The sequence below is a fragment of the Hypanus sabinus genome, chromosome 6 (genome assembly GCF_030144855.1).
Source record: "Hypanus sabinus isolate sHypSab1 chromosome 6, sHypSab1.hap1, whole genome shotgun sequence".
Lineage (NCBI taxonomy): Eukaryota > Metazoa > Chordata > Chondrichthyes > Myliobatiformes > Dasyatidae > Hypanus > Hypanus sabinus.
The window spans coordinates 140,216,926-140,234,473 of record NC_082711.1 but is presented as its reverse complement, the minus strand read 5'-3'; the positions used below and the strand labels follow the sequence as shown (position 1 = coordinate 140,234,473).

Here is a 17,548-nt window from a genome sequence, read left to right as displayed (position 1 = left end):
AAGATTGGAGTCAAGTGGACAATGAGAACGGGTATCAAAGATTGGAACATGATCTTGATCACAAACATGAGAAAATCTGCAGATGCTGAAAGTCCAAACAACACACACAAAATGCTGCAGGAATTCAGAAGGCCAGGCAGCATCTAGGGAAAGAGCACAGTCAACGTTTTGAGCCAAAACCCTTCAGTAGGGCTGGAGGAAAAAAAAGCTGAGGAGTAGATTTAAAAAGCTGGGTGGGGTTGGGAGAGAGAAACACAAGATGATAGGTGAAATCTGGAGGGGGAGGGCTGAAGTAAAGAGCTGGGAAGTTGGTTGGTGAAAGAGACAGAGGCCACAGAAGGAAGTAAAGGGGGGAGGAGCACCAGAGGAGGGCGATGGGTAGGCAAGGAGATAAGGTGAGAGAGGGAAATGGTGAAGGAGGGGGCTTGGGGGACATTACTGGAAGTTTAAAAGTCGATGTTCATGCCATTGGGTTGGAGGATACACAGAAAGAATACAAGGTGCTGTTTCTTCAACCTAATTATAGCATCATCACAACAGTGGAGGAGGCCATGGATGGACATATTGGAATGGGAATGGGAAATGATATTGAAATAGGTGGCCACTGATGGATCTCACTTTTTCTGGTGATCGGAGCACAGGTCCTCAGTGAAACATCTTCATCAGACACCTTGATCAGCTTGGAAAATGGGCTTTAAAATGGCAGATGGAATTTAAAGCAGGCAAGTGTAAGGTATTGCATTTTGGGAGGACAAACAAGGGTAGTACTTACAAAGGGAAGGGCAGGGTTCTGGGGTATGTGAATGAATAAAGGGACCTGGGAATACAGATCCATTATTCTTTGAAAGTGGATTCACAGGTAGATCAGATCATAAAGAGCTTTTGGTACATTGACCTTCATAAATCAGGGTACTGAGTACAAGAGCTGTGATATTGAAGTTGTACGAGATGTTGCTGAGGCTGGAGTTAGAGTGTTGGCATTCAGGTCTGGTCACCTACCAACAGGAAAGATATCAACAAGCTCAGAAGAAGACTGAGAAAATGTACATGGATGTTGCCGGGGCTTGAGGACCCGAGTTATAGGGAAAGGTTGAATAAGTTAGGACTGGAGAGCATGAGAATGAGGGGAAATATTAAAGGAGGTATGCAAATCACGACGGGTATAGATAGGGTAAATACATGCAGGCATTTTCCCCCTCAGGTTGGGTGAAACTAGAACTCGAGGTCATAGGCTTAGAGTGGAAGATGAAACATTTAAAGGGAATCTAAGGAAGAATTTTTTCACTCAAAAGATGGAACAAGTGGACAGCAGAAGAGGTAGATGCAAGTTCAATAGTAACACTTACAAGAAGGTTGGATAGGTGCACGGACATCAACGTCAGAAGGTAGATGGGACTACAGATGATCAAGTCAGCATGGAACAGATGGGCCAAAGGGTCTGTTTCTATCAAACACGAGGAAATCTGCAGATGCTGGAAATTCAAACAACACACACAAAGTGCTGGTGGAAGACAGCAGGCCAGGCAGCATCTACAAGGAGAGGCAATGTCGACGTTTCGGGCCGAGACCCTTCGTCAGGACCTGCTTCTATGCTGTACTGCTTTATTGCTCTCTAATAGGACTGATGCAATTCAGACAGCCAGCAGATTCAATGGGCCAAATGTGTGGAAAAAATGCTTCAGCCTTGAAACAGGACTTTGCTTGAACATTCCAAGCTATGAAATAATAGTTAGAGCCATACAGAGCACTAAAAACTTGTGCATATTTGGGGGTTAACATTACCAGAGACTGGACTGGCCACCTACTTGCACTCTTCTATGGCCATCAATAATACTTGCAATATTTCCTTTTACAAAGTTCATTCTCATGAGCAATCTCTCATTTCTTGAGTCTCACTTCCCTTCATATTTTATACCTACCAAAGAAACCACCCATCATTTAATCCATAACCAAGTAAGGATAAAGACAACAATTACTGCTTTGTTTGAAAGGTACTGCAACCCACCTCAAGACCATTGAATGAGTTAGGACATCAAGAATGACACACAGAAAGCCCATGATATAAAGGAGTAGTTCGCGGCAATATTTACAAAATGAAATCATTTCCAGCACAGCACAGCAAAGCCTGCGCAAAGTTCAAAGAAATACATTGGAAAAGCAGCCTAAGTTGAGTCACTCTTGCTGCTTAAATGACAGGTACCACATCACAAGGCAATGCTGTAATATTCTGCACACACAAAGCAATAATCATCAATCAAAACCACAGTTAGTAACTGAGTTTTACTGTTATATAAATGACCATCATGAAGAATATCACTGCTATTCTTGGGATCTAAAACAGCTCAACGACCCTTTGAGACAACCTGGGTCAGAATTACACCCAAACTCTTTACCTGACACAATGCAAAGAATGTCAATTTATTTGAACAGCTGTTGGCTCCTTGACAGCAAAAGTCATCTAGATCCCTTTAACATTTACAATATAGACTTCGCTATTCCCATTTCCAATCCTGAGAAATCCAGCAGGGAGACACATTGGTAGGCAAGTGGTTCACTCATCCATGCAAAGAGTTCCTCAGTGAGGCACCATTAAACATCCATGGTGTCATTCAATACGTGTTCCCAGAACCTTCAATACTTCTTCAGTAAAGAAAGTGGGTTACAATCCAGGCAAAGCTCCCTTTAATTCTCTCCTTGGATTGACTTATACACAGGAGCAATTGTCATTCGGCTTGTTGCCAGTGTAATTTTCATTACTCCACCAAAAGTGGAACCTTCTACAATGCCTCTTAATGTATTCTATAATAGAGCTTCTCTCATCCTGAGGTTTAAACATTTTATATTTAATTGTTTTCAAGGCCTACATATCCTTTACTGTTTCCATTACTCCAAAGGTCCCTCAACTATCTTCTCTTCCCAAATTCTCAGTTAGATTAAAATAAACTCTATATTATATTTTCTTTGACAAGACATCATTATGAATACGCATTGTTTCTTCTCTCACATCTCAAAATCCTTCCAATAATATTTCCTCCTGTACTTATTAATCTCAGTATCAAACATAGAACCCTTAATGCTCTCAGAGAGGTAAATTAGTTTCTTCTTGCTGCCGTATTAAAATGAGTCAAGTGCCTTTAATGCTCTGTCAACTATACCTTGAAGTCAGACCAATCCTAAATAGCTCTCAGACAATTTCTATTCAGACTATTACCGCTATATCATTTCACCTGTAATAGTCTGCCTCTGCTTCATAAACACCAACTTAATCTGCCATTTATCAAATTTGTTTGTACTTGCTCATGTACTTTTTTGAGATTGAAAGTCACTGCTGGGTACAAACAACATCAAATACTGCAAAATTTGATGCTCAACAGCAATGGAGCTGAACTTACTGCGTACCACCATTGTGCTGTCACCTGGATCTGTGTACCATTGGGATGGGTGCACAATGCGAGTGTTATATTGTGATCTCAACACCCTGTTGGACATTGGTAACGTGGAGTGCAGGAAGTTTGGTCTCGCCAGTGAACCAACGGCAGGGGAGTTGCGCTGCCTCAGTAGTGGCAAGAACAAGGCCCTTGCCACTGGGTTGCCTGTTGCAAGCGCCCAGGGGAGGAGGCATTGAGGTGGTGTGGGAGAGAACAGGGCCTCTGTGGTCGTGTTGGCGTCCATACTGGGTTGTAGGCAAGACCCTCCTGTCAGTGCTGCTCTCTGGTGTTCACTCAGTAGCAGAACAAGCTGAACCAGGACAACTTGCCATCAAGCCGACTCAGGGACTGAGGCCATTTTTTTAAAACTTGTGAATGTATGTTTTTCCAAAATAGTAACTATATGTGCTGTGTGCTATTGGTAATGCATTTTGCACCTTGGCCCCAGAAGATCACTGCTTTGTTTGGCAATATTCATGTATGGTTGAATGATAATTAAATCTGAACTTGATCAACATTATTTTGCAGCTTCCTTTGGCTTTCTGAAGACTTAACTCTGGCATGAACATATTTAGGGAGCACAGCCTCTACAACTGATCTCAGAACACCAATGCATAATAAATGCAAAATGGAAGTGAATTCTGGAGTAGACAACTGCCCTTAGATTTGCTGCTTCTAGTAATCTCAGACAAGGTTGATCTATTTTGATCCCCGATTTATTTTCTCATTCTTCTCCATTAAGCTTCTATATGACTGCCAAGGTCTCTCCTGAAGTCCATATTCTCTAGATTCAGGGAGAATCGTGAACCCATGAACACTACCTCGTTATATAATAATAATAAATACTTTATTGATCCCTAGTGGGAAATTCATTTGTTACTGCAGCAACATTTAAAAACGCATTTAGCAGTGTGCGGATTTAACTAATGAAGTACAGAATAATAATATACACAATACTAATTTACCAATGATTAATAATAATGAAGGAAATAATAAAGCAAAGACTATTGGACTATGATATATGTTCTCCTGTCGCACAGAAAAAAACTGTTGTACATGCTTATTGCACTTAGAAGGACAGATGCTTGTTGCACTATTTTTTATTGTAAGCTATAATAATTTTCAAATCTTTTCATACTGCTAAAACAAAACAACAAATTTCATGACATATGTTAGTGATCATAAACCTGCTCCTGAATGGGACACAATGCCAAGAGCATCAACAAATGATTAACAAAAACTTTTCGACCATCCAGCAGGTCATCAACCTGCTTTAAGAGACTGAAGGTTAATGGTTTCAAATTTATGCCAGTTTTGTCTCTTCCCTTTTTGATTTCAGATTGAAGCTATATAACTTAATTACTTTCTCTCTGGTAAACACATTTCTCATTCCCAAGAATTCATCAAGCTTCCCCTATACATCAACTGCTACAGCAACTGAATCACAGGCCTATATCACATCAGTATTAATTTGAAGCCAAGAGGGTGTCTATCCCAGTTGTACACCTATATCAGTTCTTCTGGGCTGCAGAGGTGAATCCCTTATGGGGGGAAAAATTGAGACATATTATTTGCAGCACAAAAGATAGTTCAAATCTACTAAGATCCTCTTAGTAGCTTGGCAAATAAAGAATGCCTTGATAACCAGTAACTAGAGCTGACTTAGTCTATAACCTTCTAACAGTATCTTGTGCATCTGTGTATTGGAGCCCTCATTCCAGCCTGTGACGCTAATTGTCAGGGCCATCTCCACTCTGACAACTGCGCTGCTCGCTACATGAAGTCATTCTTATTCTCAGCCATTAGGCGCTATAATGAGGCAATCTATAGCCAGGGCAGTGATGACCCCCTCCTGTTAGAATGTTTGCGGTAACTTATTTTTTATTCTATCTTCTCTTCTAATATTTATATCCATGCAATTGCAATGCTACTGTGCACTGTAATTTCCTTTGGGATCAATAAAGTATCTAACTATTTGCAGATCTAAAGAAATCTTCAAGAGTCTAGTTCAAGTTCAGTATTGTGGATTTGAAATAAACTAGAAGGACTATGGCATACACTAAAATCTCTCTCAAAACCATGTGCACAAAAGCTTTGTAGCTTCACTAGAGATGTCAGAAGGCCAGAGTGTATATGGCTATATGGAATATTAAGATACTAATTCCATGGAAAGCTATCCTCCACAAATCTTTGAAGCATACTGAAGGTGTATTTGTAAAAGATACATGGTGCAGAAATTCCAAGGTTCAGTGGAACAGGTGCTGGCTGGTGTAGTTGGAAAGGAGAAATGAAAATATGCACTCAGAGAAAAGCAACATCAGAATTAGGTTTATCGTTACTGCCTTAAGTGATGTGAAATTTGCTGTGTTGCGGCAGCAGTACAGTGCAGACACAAAATTAATATGAAAATGCAAAGTTAGTAGTGCAAGAAGTGACCTGCTCAGAAATCTGATGACAGAGGGGAAAAGGCTGATTCCAAATCATTGAGTCAGGTCTTCACACTCCTGTGCCACCACCTTGATGACAGTTAAGGAGAAGAGAACATGTCCTGGATGGTGAGTGTCCTTAACGACAGATGCAGCTTCTTGAGGCACTACTCCTTGAAGACGACCTCGATAGTGGGGAGGGCTGTACCTTTGATGGAGCTGGCTCAGTCTGCAACTCTCCACAGCATCTTGTGAATCTGTGCATTGAATCCCCTGTACCAGCTTCTGATACAAACTGTCAGAATGCTCTCCACTGTACGTTGAGAGAAATCTGCAAGAGTCTAGTTCAAGTTTAACTGTCATTCAACCATAGATGAATGCTCATGAACACAGATAAATGAAACAGCATTTCTCCAGGTCCACGATGCAATACATAGTACCAACAGTCACACGCACTACAAAGCACACATAAAATAGCAAGCAGCAGATACAAGATTTCGCTAAAATAGTCACACGCAAAAAAAACAACCCAAGACTCTAAATCCACACATGTTGCAGGAGTCTGCAGTTGAACACGATACAGCCTGTCTTCTGCCAAGCCAATACTAAGGGGCATCACTGCCTCCTGCTTGATCACCATGCCACACCATCTCCAGGACAGCACACTGACTGTGGCGCCTCTCTCCTGGGCAGCTATAAACAGGCAACACTGCGGCTTGGAGCCTATCCCTCGCTACAAATGAAGCCCACTGTCCACTCCTGCTGCCCTCCAATAAATCAGTGAATTAGACTTGCAGTGTTCCTCATTAACAAAGTCCAACAGGGTCTTGCAATCACAAGATGATCACTCACTGTTAGACAGCACACCGCCTTCGCACACAGACTCTTTCAACACCTCTCTGATGCAGGCAGCAGCACGATCCGCACCAGCTCCTTCACTTTCTCCACCAAAAGTAACTCACTGACAGGATAGACCTACAGTGCAGCAAGTTCTTAATGTACAGCAGGGTCCTGTGATCATTAAAAGTACATTTAAAAAGGACAATAACATCTTTGGTTGATCCCAGTGAAGTGGCTGCAATCCAACACACTGCCATCTTAACAGAAGATATATTAAATCTCCTCAGATTCCTAACAATGTAGGACTTTTGGGCAAGCCTTCTTCATGATTGCATCGATATGCTGGACCTGGGATAAATTCTCCAAGACATTGACTTGGAGGAACCTTAAACTGCTCACCTGTCCACTACTGACCCCCTCAGTGAACACTGGAGTGTGTTCTCCTGCCATCCCCTCTCTGAGGTCCACTATGAATCCCTTGGTCTTGCTGATGTTGAGTGCAAAGAGATTGTACAGGTATAGCAGAGGGTTATGCACACCAGAAGAGCACCGCTGTTGATAACCACCCATCCATACCGACTGTGGTCTCGTGATGAGGAAGTCATGGATCCGGTTAAAGAGGGAGGTAACAAAGGTCCAGGATTAGAAGCTTTGTGTTTAACCCTGAGGGGATGATGATATCAAACGTTAAGCTGCAATCGACAAACAGCAGCCTGTTTATTGGTTACTGCTGAAGTTTCACACATCTAATGAACTTCTCAAGAGAATTTTTGTTTTTCCAAACTCTGCTCTTGAAAACAAACTAAAGCTGCTAAGATACTAAGAGAGGTGGCTGATACTGTATGTAATGCTATCCATCCAATAACAAAGTTCAAAAGTTGAATAAAAACATTCAATCTTCTATTAAGAAACTAACAGAACAATCTTGAAATGAGAAAAACTAAAAAAACTAAAATGAGCAAAACAAGAAAAATAAACAGTGTATTAAAGTTTGTCTTAAATGTATTCAAGAATATTCAAGCAATTTAAAGCAATTTTATGTGGGCGACATAAAGATATCACCCCAGCCCACTCTCCAGCTGTACTCAAACTAGCCAGACTAAACACAAAGCATCACTTCTACTATGCCCCCAACCCACGTTAACTACCCATGATAAACCTGCAGCAAAAAATACAATAAAGGTAGAAAATAGATACAAGGTTCCTACAAAAATAGTACGCAACAGTATAAATGACAGGCAAAGCACATTTTGTGAAATGTTCAAAATATCAATCTCAAGCAGCAGTAAATCAAGGCAACTGGACTTGCTGTGCTGTCTGGAAGATGTTTCACCACTCATCCGAGAGGTGTTCTCATCTCTTAACCATGGTAGGTAGTTTTCTGGCTTATAAACTCTGAGTTGTTTATAGCAATCACATGAGGGGCATTAAGAGTTGCAGGGAGTGAGTGAGTGTGAGTGTGAGAGAGAGAGAGAGAGTGTGTGTGTGTGTGTGTGTGTGTGTGTGTGTGTGTGTGTGTTCATTTTTTGGTATGCTCATTGTACAGCGTGTCTTGGGCATCTGAAACCTGGCGAAGCCCATCCCTCTCCCGGTTTTTTTTTTAAGAGGTCGGGTTGTTAGCTCAACACTCAACCCAGGCACAGATGGAGAGCATGCAAGGGAGCCGGCCGGATTCGAACTCAGGACCTCACGCCACCACCCGTTTTTTTTTCCAAACCATTGTTATATATCCCCTTCTCTATCTCTTATAGCTATGTACAGCCGAATCCTGACCCAAGGTCTTTGTCCTCCTAATTTGGGCCATCCAAGTAGTTATTTTGTCTCGCCGATTACAGATCTGTGCAGAAATGTGCACATTGTGGACAGGAAGGACAGGCGGTTTGAAAGAGGGGTTAAAGAAACTATCTTTGTCAAACTGGAAACCAACCCTGAACAGAAGGGGTAGGATAAAGCACCACCTATCAGCTACTTACAATGCATTCCTAACATCTCTACCCAGGCATCTCCACAACAGTTCACACTTTAATTTATGCAAAGATAAGACTAATGACACTCCCATTATCTTTACAAGCTGGAAAACGACCTACTATGGCTCAGAACTGAAGAAGCCTCTCAGATGAGTGGCAAAACATCTTGTAGACAACACAGCAAGTCCAGTTGATTTTCTACTGCTTGATATACAGTGACCTGGATGACTGAGTCTCTCTCTCTGGCTATCCATCACATAGGATGATGATGGTTCCTTTCAGTCAGTTAGTGGGGTTTGATATGTGCGTCCTGGAGTGGCTGTACAGGCCGATCCTTGACAGGCACTGCTTGCCACACACTTGGCAGGTGAGGCCTGGAGGGGCAGCAGGGGCAAAAGCTCTGTTGTGGCGCTTCCTGTGCCTTTCCTCTGTTAGCTCTATGAGCTTGTTCTCAGCAGCGTCCACACCTTTTCTGATGGTGTCCCTCCACTGTGAGTGATCTTCAGCCAGATCCTCCCATTTTGATGGGGCAATGTCAGCTTTCTTGAGGCTCCTGTGCAGAACATCCTTGTACCGTAGTCGCTGGCCTCCTCGTTTTTGGATACCACTGGACAGTTGGCCGTACAAGATGTCCTGGGGCAGTCTTCCGTCAGGCATTCTGACAACATGTCCTGCCCAGCGCAGTTGCACTGACATCACCAGGGTTGAAACTGCTGGCATTCTGGCTCGAGAGAGGACCTTGGTACTGGAGACCTCGTCTCGCCAGGTGATCTTCATCAGAGAACGCAGGTGACACTGCTGCAATTGGTCAAACTGGCGTAACTGACTCTGATATGGGCACCACGTCTCGCATCCATATAGCAAGGCTTTTATTACAATGGTCCCATACACCTTGCACTTGGTGGCTAACCTGATGTTCTGTGACCAAACTCGATCTTTCAGCTCACCAAAGGCAAAGCAGGCTTTTTTGGTTCTTGACTCAATCTCTATATGCAGAGAAGTTGAGGATGTTATTATGCTGCTCAGGTAGCAAAACTTGTTGACAGCATTGAGACAAGGTTGTCAATGAGGACAGTTAGCTCTTTGTGGCTTGAGCCAGGAGCCAATTGGTACAAAACTTCCGTCTTTTTAGGCTGATTGTCAGTCCAAGGCTTTTAGCTGCACTGGCAAAGCGACTGGTGATCTCCTATAAGCCTTTGAGAGAGCGGGCAACCAGTGTATAGTCAGTCATCAGCAAACCATCGCTCATGCACCACAATGTCCCGACTTTTGATTTTGCTCTCAGCCTTGCGAGGTTGAGGAGCCCACCCTCAACCCTCATTTGTAGGAAGACTGAGAACATCCACAGACAAAATGTTCAAAAGCTTCATTTTCCTATTTCATTTAAATTTAAAAGAACAACTAGAAGCTTGCATTTTCCCTCTAAATATGGCTTGAAATCAGATGTGCTGTTCCGCTTAGTTTTGAAATTGCCAAAATATTCTCTCAAGGCCGTGAAACCTTGGATACCTAACTGAGTTTCCAAATGTAGAGAACAGCACATTCATAAATTTGCACATAAAACAAAAGTTTACTTGAGAAAACACAACAGTGCACATACAACGGTGCAGTATGAAAGGAAGGGAGAATGATTAGACCTGATTGTGTGACAGCTTGGGAAGGTGACCTTTGAAGACAGTGAGTTAAAGCTGATTCTACAGCTTGAGGCTGAGATCTCAGCAGCTTATAGCAGAGGAGCAGAGGAAGCCAGACAGAGAGAATAAATTCCTACCGTGTAGAGTTTAAATTCTATAACTATTTTCTATAAAATATTTTTATGACTGTTTTAGTTTAAAATATTTTTGCTTTGATTTCATTCCATTCCACTGCAAGAAACATGCAAATCTTTAGGACTTCTCAAAGGGGGAAAGCACTTCTGAAGAGCTTGGTTGTATCTGAGCAGCTCTAAATTCTGAATTAATTGCACAATTGATAACAGGAGACATCATGGTTCACCTTTCTTTATCATATCATGTGACAGATTTAACTGTGGAAGTAACCTGGGATACTCAGCTTCATTAAAGATATAAGATGAACTATTTGGATTTTAGATTATACAAATTTCATCATATTACTTACAAGTTATTTACATCATTTTCTCCTGTTTCCTCCAGTTGTCTGTCTGTCATCTGAAGATTACCTGGAAATCTGGGATTCTAGATGGAATCAAAAACATCGGGAAACTACATTAAAAACAACTTAAGAATTCCAATTTGGAGAACACTCAGCAAAAGTACAAGAAAATAAAATAATTTGTGGAAAGATGCGCACTAAAATCTTCAATTCTGATGGAAGGCCATCAGTCCCCTCCTTGGATAGTATCAGACCTGCTGAATACTTCCAGCTATTTAGTTTTTAATTCTGATTTCCAGCATTTTGATCACTAGCTAACCTGCAATAGTTAATTATGCTTGGTTAATAGTTAGTTATTCTTTCTAGAAAGAAAGCACTGACTGCAAACATTTGCTCAGTCCTCTCCAAATCACAAAACTATACAGAGTTGTGTTTTTATTGTTCTTTATAGAATAATGTTCAAAGGCACGGGAGTAGGAAAGGATATTGTACATCTGGGAGCAGCTGCTGCTAAAATTAACAACAGACACCATATTTGGAATTCATCGTGCTGCTCCACCACAAAGTTCTATGATAGATTGACAGCATTCCTTTAATAATTGGGCACATCATATAAATAATTCTGAGGAAGAATTTCAGTTTGGAAGCACATGTTTCTACATTGGAATTTGAATCTGACCAGAGGTCAGTGCTGAAATTGTATAGTGAATGAGGGAAGTTTTGATTAAAAGCTGGTGTTCAGACACAGTACAATACCTTTCAGCCACGCAAGCTGGTCATCTTTTAATGTAACAAACCATACAGATCATCTTCTTGGCTTACCAACCTCCTTTTTGCATCACCCACAAAGACATTAGCTGCTCCATTAAGTTTTGGAAGGAGAGCTTCACCTAAGTACACATTCTTATTGCTGTCATTAGTTTCTTCTGCTGCCATTGTCTGCTTTGCTGGGTACACAGGTGCACAGTTGTTAAAATTCTGTATTTATGAACTAGAACAGCAAAGGATGTGGCTTACCATGCATAATTCTAGCAGAAGTTACTCAGGAACAAAACCACTGGTACTTTTAGCCCCAAGAACATTTTTACAACCATCCAACTCAATGTAACATGTACTGAGATGTTTTAACTCTCTACCCCAATCAGCAATTTACCTAGATTCACTTTTTCAATTTTTTTAAATGCCAAACTTCTCACATTTTAAGCAGATTAATATGAAGCTTCTGCATTCTGATTTGAATAAAGTGAACCTTCAATGACTATGCAAAAAAAATTACGACTCAGTTCAATAGGAGTAAAATGAATCAGAGCCTACGATCAGAGATAGCAGGCATCCCTTGATCACTGAATACAGGTCCTGAAATAACTCGAGACTGCAATCCTGGAACAGCAAACCTGCCACTGAAGTTACAGACAAGAGAAAACCTGCTGATGTTGGAAATCCAAGCATGTATTTCCCTGTAGGTCAGCTCCCTGCTGAAGGGATTTCTTTTCAATTTCTTTTCCTTTCTCTTCCTCTTTTCAGTTTTTACTGCTGAACAGAGTGTGTGGAGTCAACTGAGGCAAATTAGTGCCTACTCTTCCCAGCTTAAGACACTATAAAACACTCCACCTCCCACCCCCAGTTACATTCACATGGCATCCTTGTTGCATTTCTGCTGTCCAATATGGGATCTCACATTCACACAGAAAGCTCAGTCTGCCAATATTGGTGCTCAAGGATCAATGCCTCAGCGCTGGTGACACTGGCTTTGGCAAAGATGATTACATCACCAGCACTGAGGGACTGACCCTTTCCTGTTGAAGAATGGGATCTTCAGGGATCATCAGTCGTCATGGTAACTCTTCACTCTTGTCATTAGGTCACCCAGACCATGCAGTACAGGAACATGGTGATGTGGATTGCAGATTCGGACCTTCAAATCCTCATGAAGGTTACATTTAGTAAAAATGTGCTGGAGCAATTTCCCAACAGAAACGTTTGCTCACTGGATCCAATGCTAAATGTCAACGGTAATGCTTGAACCCCGAGAGAAGTAGCTTCCAAAGTAGAAGAACTCAGGTATCTCCAAGGTCACATGGCAGCATTTTCATGTTGAATCACAAGCACTGACTGAGGCATTAAGCGAATATCCTTGGTGTCAATAACCTTGCAACGAAAGATTCAGGGTGGACTTCAGATTATGCTTGTGTTAGGGCATTATAGTTCAAAGTTAATTTTATTATCGAAGTGCATAAATGGTTCAATATACAGCCCTGACATGCATTTTCTTCTGGGCATACTCAATAAATATACAAAATAACAACCACAACAGAATCAATGAAAGACCACCCAACTAGAGTATTCCACCAGAGTGCAGAAGACAACAAAGTGCAAATATTTAAAGAAGAAATTATAATTAAAAAAGTAATAAATGGAGAACATGAGATGAAGATTCCTTGAAAGTGAGTCCATGAACTGTGGGAACACTTACTTCAATGGAGCAAATGAATTTCAGTGAAGTTCAAGAGCCTGATGGTTCAGGGCTAGTAGCTCTTCCTGAACCTGGTGATGTGGGTCCTAAGGCTCCTGTACCTTCTTCCTGATGGCAGCAGCGAGAACAGAGCATGACCTGGATGGTGGGGGTCCCCGATGATGGTTGCTGCTTTCCTGCAACAGTGTTTCGTGTAGATGTTCTCAAGGGTTTTGAGGGTTTTACCCATGATGCACCGGGTTGAAACCACTACATTTTATAGTCATTAGCTTATTAGAGAATGATATCCACCTTTATGTTAAGATGTCACCGATTACATGACCATCCATTGTGGTCGGTGTCAATTCCAATGGGAAGACAGTCTTCAATGAGAAGAAAAGCTGGTGTACAATCTGTCAGACTAAACAAGGCTAAGAAATTTCTAGAAAAGTATCCAGGAAGGAAATGAGGTTACTTTGGCTCACACACAACTTGGGCCACAAATATCTCCTGCAACCTGAAAAAGGCTTATGTCATGTCACTTTATTCTGATTAACATCTCCAGACATTTTCTTACCATGACTTGCTTTTAGTGCATAGATCTCCCTTTGGGTTTCAGCTTTCAGCTGCTGGTATAACCCCTCCACTAGAAGAGGAATAATTTTTCCACATGCAAAGGGCTTTTCATTTACAGCCAAACAAGCCCTAAAAACCAGTGTTATTCTCAACAAACCAATCTTGGCGACGATGAGTGCCAAAGAATGACCACCCTTAAAAGCAAAAATGTGCAAGAGATTAAACATACTCCATCATATGATTATGCAATATTCCTTTTTTTTTTAAATTGACATTTTGTGAAATGACAGTGCTTCCAAAGAAAATATTTAGAAACCAAAGCTATCGTCAATATCTGACCATATGACCATGGCAAAGATCAAGATTGGCTTCTGTAACCTGTCACTTGGTTACCTCAGATCTCCAGCAACTCTGAAGTCTTGCTGTCCCTACCTAGTCTGACCAACATGTGACTGCAGAGCCACCAATGTGGTTGACTTTCAACTGCCTCGAGAGAGGAGCAATTTAGGCAGCTGGCCATAATGGTGATTTGTATATTATTTTCCATTAAAAAGTTGCCTGTAAACAGCTGCGATAAGGACACACATCTCAGCAATTTACTGCAAATTCAGAAAAATCTATGAGAGGATGGAACAAAATCTCAATCTTCATTATTTTTTAAAGCTTAAGACAATGGTGTGACTTAATACATAGAAAGCTTAAAAATAAATGGCCGGAAAGGACACAAAGCTGTTATCTGATAATCCAAGATCATTCAATGTTCAAAGTAAATTTATTAATGAAATACATATATGTCACCATCTACAATGCTGAAGTGAATTTTCTTGTCGACATATTTGATAAATCTATGAACAGAATCAATGAAAGACCACCCAAATCGGGCATTTAAGCTGAGTGCAGAAGACAACCAACTGTGCAGGTACAAAAAGTAATGACAGTAATAATATATCAATAAGCAATGAGATGAAGATTCCTTGAAAATGAGTCCATCAGCTGTGGGAAAATTTCAATGATGAGGCAAGTGAGGTTCAACGAAGTTATCCCTTCTGATTCAAGAGCCAGATGGCTGAGGGGATAGCAAATCTTGAGGCTCTTCTACCTCCTTCTTAAGGGCAGCAGCGAGAAGAGAGCATGTCCTGGGAGGTGTGGGTCCATGATGATGCTGCAACAGCATTTCATGCAGATGTGCTCAACCGTGGGGAGGGCTTTACCCATGCTTGACGCAGCCATATCCACTACTTCTTGTAGGATTTTCTGTTCAAGGGTATTGATGCTTCCACACCAGGTTTTGATGCAGCCAGTCAGTATACTCTCCACTACACAATGTTTGTAGTGGAACAGAAACATATAATCATCAAAAATTGAACTCATAAAGAAGCAGCATTAAAAAGAATGATCCCAATCATGCTTTAGTCTATTAAATAACATATGAATGTGCTACAGCACCTTAGCATTAAAAAGATCTGAAAGCTTTACATGCTGTTTTAAGCTCATTTAAAATAAATAAATTACCCCTCCTCAATAGAACTTAAATACTCTTTGTAGAAGGGCACAAATCAGTTGAAAATTTCCCAAATAACACTTCACTTCAACATGGCAGATTAGCGACTTAAGCACCATGAGATAACCCAAGATCATGAAAGACAGGATAAAATACACATCTTTTTCAATAAAATTGTGCACAATCTATCAGGCTAAACAAGGATAAGAAATACGATTAAAAATATCCAGGAAGGAATTGAGGTTGCTTTGAAAAGAAACTTAAAATTCTGAAAGAGAAGTGGAATAAAGCCCAAGCAGACATTTGACATTATGATAATAAATTCAATCAGTAAATTATTAAGTGATAAGAACCAGAGAAGAGACTTCGTTTATTGATTTTTTCTAATCTGAAAACCAAGGTGGGTACATGCAGAAAAAGTGACATTAAAATATGTGCCTATACTATATTATCATGGAGTAATTTTTTTTAATTCTATTACAACTTTAAGCAAGTCTACAGGGAGTCTGGCCTCATCACGTAGGACATCAGTAGAGTAGCTCCTTAGCAGTTAGCCAGCTAGTTTAAATAACGTTAGCTATGCTAATGAACGAATGACACCTGTTAAACTCACCTCAACATGTCTTTTACATTTTAACCCACCATGGGCAATAGAAAAGTCACTGTTGCCATCAGTGCACGAGCAACACTGTCATTATTTTTGAGGTCGACTGTAAAGCCCGCCCACAAAGAAAACTGATAGCTCTACTCAGCACGAAGAGACCAATCAGGATGCACCCTCTTGCTCTCGCTCTTCCTCTCCCTCTCAAAAAAAATCAATTTCTGGTATATTGTATATAATTTGCCGGCATCAGGGAGCCGCTATCAACCTCCAGGAGAGGTAGGATGTCTGTATTTCTAACGGTTTTGCAGCTCAGCAGAGAGAGCTGCTGCCTCTCAACAGCACCCCTGTCTGTGGCAGAGCCAGGACAGATACTTGACACAAATCTGCATCAGCAGAACCTTTCCGGCTGCTCACTCTTCTGAACCCAATCACTCACCACCAGTGTCAGAGTGCAACCACCTGCTCCCACTGGAAACAAACTGGTGAATGGAATTTCAGGAATGAAAACTGCACAAGTAAAGGCATTCTTAATGGGGTTGGCACATGAGATCCAGAGCCACACTTTAATTCTTCAGAGAATGGCTCTGAGTACCGACAGGGTTACCTGCGTCATTAAGCTTGCAACTGGGTGAAAACAGAACGAGCCCAGTCCACAAGATACAGCTGGGCCATACCCACACGTCCCACCTCATCACTTCGGAAAGCCTTAGTACTCAGTTATAACCTAGGACGGGGGTCGGCAACCTGCGGCTCCCGAGCCATTTGTGGCTCTTTCACCTCTGTGCTGCGGCTCCCTGTGGCTTTGGGAAATAATTGGTCAGTATTTAATTAAAATGTATTTTATGTTAGTTTGTTAGCTTTTGAAATGTAATTCTAAATTTGAAGATTATGGTGATCTTGTACAATCTAAGTGTGGCTGGCACATCCGAAACGGCTCACAATTAGCCAGCATTCCGGCTAAGGGAGATAGCCTACGGGGGTTTGTGAGTACGCGTCTTTTGCAGCATCTGCGTCCATGGGGGCTGGGTTGAGGGAGGCTTAAAAGCAAGGCTGTTTAGTTCGAATAAAGCTATCTTTGACTGCAGTTTACTGACACCGCTACAACGTGTTTTTATCGCTGGCTGTCCAGACGGAAAGTGCTGAAACGCTTTGTCGCGTGTCTGGAAGAAGTGAAAACTTTCCTGGGCAGCAAAGGGCTCACCTTTCCTGAGCTGGAACAGCCAGAGTGGCTGGAAAAGCTACACTTCATGGTAGACATGACAGCGCACCTGAACACGCTGAACACAGCTCTTCAGGGGAAAGGACGCACAGCCCTGCACATGTTGGAGGATGTTTTGGCATTCGAGCGCAAGTTGACGTTGCTTGCCAGAGATTTACAGAAAGGCACTTTGTCTCACTTCCCCAATTTGAGAGAGTTCAAACAAGGTCACGACATGATAATTTCGGAGTATTTACATTCTGCAATCATCGCAATGCAAACATCGTTTGGGAAACGCTTCTGTGAGTTCAGAGAGGAAAAAAACACATTATCCTTCCCGGTCACTCCCTTAAGCATCGATCCTTCCCTACTGAATACGACTGCATTGGCAGGTGTGAGTCAACCTGATCTTGAGATGGAACTGGCCGACATAGCCGACAAAGA

At 41.5% G+C, this 17,548-nt stretch overlaps 1 protein-coding gene across 4 annotated transcripts in view; it reads right to left on the bottom strand.

Moving 5' to 3' along the window:
- hip1 (huntingtin interacting protein 1) overlaps positions 1-17,548 on the bottom strand; it is a 353,299-nt gene that overhangs the window by 126,732 nt on the left and 209,019 nt on the right. For all 4 annotated transcript variants that reach the window (XM_059973084.1, XM_059973085.1, XM_059973083.1 and 1 more), the window contains one exon: positions 10,780-10,856. In XM_059973084.1, the coding sequence (XP_059829067.1) occupies positions 10,780-10,856 (77 nt within the window). The remainder of the gene's footprint in view (positions 1-10,779; positions 10,857-17,548) is intronic.